General features: G+C 31.9%; 1 protein-coding gene across 1 annotated transcript in view; it reads left to right on the top strand.

Annotated features, from left to right (window-relative positions):
• Positions 1-6160, top strand: part of LOC117110091 (G-protein coupled receptor GRL101-like) — a 49497-nt gene that overhangs the window by 39617 nt on the left and 3720 nt on the right. Inside the window, exons 10-17 of the mRNA XM_033252677.1 lie at positions 74-194; positions 807-926; positions 1349-1478; positions 2045-2113; positions 2745-2816; positions 3387-3458; positions 3908-3979; positions 5526-5597. Of these exons, the coding sequence (XP_033108568.1) occupies positions 74-194; positions 807-926; positions 1349-1478; positions 2045-2113; positions 2745-2816; positions 3387-3458; positions 3908-3979; positions 5526-5597 (728 nt within the window). The remainder of the gene's footprint in view (positions 1-73; positions 195-806; positions 927-1348; positions 1479-2044; positions 2114-2744; positions 2817-3386; positions 3459-3907; positions 3980-5525; positions 5598-6160) is intronic.

The raw sequence follows: 6160 nt of genomic DNA, 5'->3' as shown, positions 1-6160 counted from the left end.
TAGCTGTTAAGCTTGTATTTTATTCCTAAATTAAATGGATATCTATTATATTTATTTTCTTGAAATAGATTTTGAAAGTTGTAAACAAAATGAATTTCAGTGCAACAATGGTCGCTGCATTGATGAGAGTAAAAAATGCTTTCGAGATTATTCTTCAGAGGAATGCCGGGACAATTCTCATTTACGTGAATGTGGTATGTAATTAGTAATTCGCATGTTAAAGACTTAGATTAACCCAAAGCTCCCACAAAACCATACAAAATCAATTTAGAAAGTTGAATTGTTTTTCCTGAAAGATTACAATATGTTTAATTTCAATAAATTAACAATATTTCGGGAAAAAACATATTCTAAATTAAATTTATCGTGTTACATTATCTAATATATATTTCTCACATGGCCTTTTGATACTTGATTGTTTCAAGTTCCAATTGTTATACATTGTTTTTAATATGTTTTATCTTTTTTACTTTTACTGTATTAATCTTTTATAAGGTGTCCCTGTCCATTGTTGTTAGTTTTCTTCGCTTTACTTCTTTGTTTTTTGGTTTTTTTTTTTTGTATATGAGATTTTGTATTTTAATGTTAAACTTCAATTCGTTTTCAATACCTAATTATTACCTAATGATGAAATGTATCAGAAGAGCAGGCCTATTATCCAATAACTAACAACTATATACATATATTATAATCTATGGCCATTTATTTTATTTATTTAATTTTTTATAATTTTATTATTGCAATGCAGTACATTAGATACATGTGAAATATAACTTTCCAAATTAATGGACTTTGATTGCTTTTAGAGGACTTTGAGTGTCCAGCGGGATATTACAAGTGTCAGAAATCTCATTGTATACCAGACTTCAGAGTATGTGACGTACATGTTGACTGCCTATTATTTTACGATGATGAGGTTAATTGCTGTACGTATATTTTAAACAAAACAACCTTAAATCATACTATTTAAAACTATATTAATAATATAGACCATATTAGGTCAAATAAGACCAAAATAATAGCAAAAAAATACTTACTAGTATAGTAGTAGTACCATAGCGGTAGTAATGTAAGTTAAGGTAGTAATAGTGGTAGTAGTGGTAATAGTATAGTAGTTTTTATTCTAATTACTTCATTTATCTCGTCACTGATAGCCTACATATTATAGTATACAGAGAAATGTGGGGAAATAATAAGTAACAACAAAATCTACATGACAGGATTGCCAAAAGTAAATTAAATTACTGTCTGGTTGTTGTTGTTGTTGTAGTGTAATAGTATTTTGAGATTTTTTGATTATTTTTGTAATGTAATGTAGTTGTGTTTTCAATTAAATGTTATTTTTTAGATGGGAAATGCGGTACGGATTTTGAATTCTACTCAATACCCGATTGTATTTGTAACGACAAGACTGTTGACTGTAACGATCTAAAATATGGTACTTTGGACTTCAAGGAGCTGAAAGATATGAACATAATGTAGGTAATCCTGTATTTCTATAGTTATAAAATGTATTTAAAACCTTTCGCATTTTATAAATGTGTATGACTTTGTTATTAGCGATGCCTTAAACAGCTATATGTAGTTCAATGACCGTCACCGTATTGTGGTTTTCAATTAAGGTTGGATACCGTATGAGGTGCTGTAATCGAGACATAAGTTCCCCCAACCCCTCAAAATTGAAATGCCAAAGTTAACATGGAACAGACTTAGAAGGTCGAGGTCGGCCTGGACTTCATCGAAGCGTCCCTAAACATATATAGTGTTACAAATATGTTATTCTGTATATGTTATTTATATATTAATTTGTCATGATATTAATTTTCTTTGAAACAAAAATGTCATAGATGAAGAAAGTAATTACAAATTAAGGTGTAAGTGAGATACCGTGAAGTTTTTCAATTGTTCTTTTTAGGATTTGACAGATTATATAAAATGATATGATACATATTTCGGCTCCATTTGACTTTGTATATTTATTATGTGCATAATGGTTTATAACTTGAGTTACAAGTTTATGTTATCTATGAAACCTTCTTCATAGGAAATTCTCAGGGACAGAATTGGTACTAGAGTCAAGCACTTTTAGTAACGTGACGGCAATAACGTTTCTGTAAGTATTCCTATATAGAATTTTCAATGTACTTCTTAATTCACCATTTATTTTCGTATTCGGAGGCGGGCTTTTATTTTGAAATGGGCAGACATGGCAAAGGGACGTACCAGTATTTATTTTGGAAATTGTTGGCAAAGTGGGACGTTTGGAGACTGAATGTATACTGTTAATTTTATATGGCATGGCAATATTTATTGCATACAAAGAAACAAGTGCTACAACTTACAGCATGGCTTATGATTTGTCTGTCCATTTTATAAAAACATTAGAAAGAAATATTTATATATCCCTAACGATGTACATTCGTTTAAAAATATATTAGTTAATAGAGATATTAATCAAATTCAGTATTTAGCAATTTATTTAGAAAAATCCTTTGAAAATAGAAAAGCCTGTGTGTCTGAAAATTATTTTGATTTTATTTTGTGAAATTGGCCGGAGGCCATTTTTTTAACTAAAATGAAAGAGACTTGAAACTTGCATAACACGATGGGGAGTGGTTGGCCCTCTTTGTCTTCTCTGGGACCTGTCATAGGACTACTGTTAGTAAAATGTGTTGGGCCCTCAGCATGAGCTTAAATTGAGAAAATTGAGTAAAATTTATTACAAATGTATTTTTTTTTCTTAGAGACATAAGTCGGAACAATTTGATGGACATCGGTGACGGGTATTTTAAGGATATGTTTTTTTTACAAAGATTGTAAGTTGGGTTGATGTTGATTTTATTTTATTTATATTGTTATATTTTATTTATGTTGCATATAGCTTATATTCCAGTCTTCTAAGTGCTGGTCAACAAAGCAGTAATTAGTTCATGATATTTTTTTTGTTTAATTAGCTTATGACGTATAATTATAATAAATTATGACCTGTTTACTTTATAACTATTTGAATATTTTAACTTGTAAACCTTCATGTCAACTTTTGCCATTTCCATGTCTTGTGAATCGCGTATAATTTATATCCTTTTAACTCTAATGTTGAAAGAGAAAGACAAATTTTCTATTTAGAAATGGGACAATAAAGTGATCTTCAATCTTTGATTTGAATGTTTTAGGTACCGGTAAATTTTCTTTCCTCATTCTCAAGCGCCTCTGGGGGGTTTTGTGAAGTGAATATTGTGTGGTATAGTTATTATATGACTTGAACACCTACGAATATAATGCTTGCTGTACTTATTGTTAGTAAATATGGGCAATGGTTCAACAAGCATAGTTTCATCAAACCACACCAACAATACAAACCATTGATTGATTTTGCTTTCTTTTAGAATTTTATCAGAGAACAAGATCACCACGTTGAAGAAAGGTGCATTCCAAGGACTTTCCAATCTTCGTTATTTGTGAGTTTAGACGTATAGTGTCAGATGTGTGTGTTAAAAGCCGGTTTTCCTTTAAAAAAAATAATGTTGGGTTTTCCTTTAAAAAAACTAATGTTGGTATATTGAACCATGTAGCCTATGAAACCTCCAAGAATGTTCGTTGTTGGATGTCCAGTGACGGATGTCTTAAAGGTGAACAGGACACCATAGATAGAAATAGGAACATTAAATACCACTTTATCAAAAATATAAAGACATGGATCGTTCATTATAGCTACATCACAAAATAATGTAAAAACTATTTAGCCGTTATAATAAATATTTCTATTGTTTGTAGGCCCTGAGAATGGCTAGTTATAAAAACAATTTTTCCTCTCAACAGAGAATCAAGTTAATTCTGTAGATAGATCATGAAAATATTAATGTTAAGTACTAAGCTATAAACATAATAGGCCTTGCTCTTTATTTAGGAATTTGACGAAAAATATAATCGAGAATATCGAAGCTGATGCTTTTGATGGGCTTGATTCTTTAACAACATTGTAAGTGAATTATATTATGATATTATTGCTTTCTATAAATATACTACTAACACTATCATCCAGCGTTCGATTTACCCAGTCTCGTATCGCAAAATGCGACGCGTTTTAAACTAATTGCGAAGCACTTACACAAACGCATCAAAATAAAATGCGACGCAATTATTTGCCTAGAATTAAAGACTCAGTCAAAAACTAAGAGGCTTGGTACACAAAAAAGACCCGAAAATTGTTTTAAAAAGTTGTTATACAATGTTTTGGACCAAAAATAGCGCAATATGCTTGTTTACATCGAGTGCACACATACAATGCTGTTCATGCAGCTGGTTTGAGTATGAGTCGGGCTTCTTTCCTGTGTTTACAATATTACCTCATACTTCGCCACTCCATCCGTTCTGTTTCTTCTAGTTTTCTACTAGAAAAATTTATTCGCACAATTGAAATCGTCGGCTTATGCGCATGCGCATTCACATTTGTTTCGGAGTTTTTGAGGAGCGAAAAAAAAAATGCGCAATCAATCAGAGCTCAGGAAGCGAACCGACGCTTTGGATCGCCAAGTGGAAAACAGGCTTACACAATGTAGTAGCGCAGTAGGTAGGCCTACGTCGTGCACGTGTAGATGTGTAGCATGCAAAATACAGTATCTTACTTTTTTTCTCGGCGCTGTTACTCCCGCTGTTTGAAACCGGGCCGGACGCGGGGGCCGGACATTGCTTACAGCGAATACGGGACAGTACTGCAGTAGCAGTATCGACATGGTCGGTAAATTGGTAATCACGGCCAGTTCGACTTCTGCACGGGGTGGGCATAATATTTATTGATGGGAAATTTGCAAGGGAATGTTATGGAGTGTGTTTCAATGTTTAGTGTTGAAAAATAAAGACGCATCACTGTGATTTTCTTATTGAAAAGTGTTATTTCTTTTGTTTAATAATCATTTATTATCACCGCAAAAAAAAAAAAAATGCTATGCACATTTTTGGAATTGCTACACAAAACTAAAAGTGCATAGCACACAAATAGCATAACAAATGCTGGAAATCGAACGCTGACATCACCAACACTATTACCACCACCACTACCATTGCTACTACTGTACACTATTACTACAACTACCTCTATTACTAGGCATTAACAGCATGAGTCTAGCCTTATGATTTTTAGTTAAAGGTTTGCATGGCAAAGTTCGTTCGTTCGTTTTGAGTTGCTTCAATCGAACATTCTCCTGTTTACGATTGAATCAACTCAATCGAAATGTATCTGCCACACTGCGTTCATTACCCAGATCGACACCGTTGTGTACATTTTCTTTGGTTGATTCCAGCATGTTTTATGAATAACACATAGCATTATTATCCATTGCAATTTTAGAGGCCCTATAAAGACACCCCGTTCGCCCTCAATAACTTGAATTTGGAGGGTAAATCAAAGAGTTCACTATCTTTAATTAAAAGACATTTGATAATTAGCCATAAATATTACGAACAGTAAGGGAAATATCTCTATGTTAATAAAAAATAGTACATGTAATATCATATTTCTTCTTTAGAGACTTAAGTTATCAAAATATACAAAGATTACCAATAAATGCATTCTATGGATTGCGGAGCCTGAAGTATTTGTAAGTATCTCAATGTGCATTAATGTTATCTTTTGTAGAATGTGTAAAGAAATGAAGGGTTTTGTCAAAACTAGAAAATTAATATTTATCATGTCATAGCCTAAACGCTATAATGCAAATATTGTTAGTAAACTATTGGTTACAATTAAGCTTAAATACTACAATTAGTGAAGTATCTATATGTACGCAAACACCAACATTCTCTGTCACTATATCATGACTAAACCATGGAGCTCACAAGGAGTATAATGCATTAAAATGCTTATCTTAGTTTCAAGTGATGTATCTTTACATATTTAAGAATATTTTTTGTTTCCTATTTTCTTAGGCAGAGCTTTTCTACATAAGGTGTCCTTTTTGTCGTCAATACCTAGCTATACTATAATTATCATTTCTTAAAGTCATGTTTACTTTACATATAGAAAATATACTTTAATCGTATTATTAAACGCCTTCACCTGAACTTGCTTAATTCGATGACAATACGCTTGCTGACCACACCCTCAGAGGAATTATTTAAGTTTTTTTATGCAAATTTTAATTCTTACTATATATATATATAT

The sequence above is a fragment of the Anneissia japonica genome, unplaced genomic scaffold, assembly GCF_011630105.1.
Source record: "Anneissia japonica isolate Jap-2015-1 unplaced genomic scaffold, ASM1163010v1 scaffold287580_len341680_cov180, whole genome shotgun sequence".
In the NCBI taxonomy this organism is placed as follows: domain Eukaryota; kingdom Metazoa; phylum Echinodermata; class Crinoidea; order Comatulida; family Comatulidae; genus Anneissia; species Anneissia japonica.
Note: the sequence above shows the minus strand (reverse complement) of the source record. Positions and strands in the feature narration are given on the sequence as shown.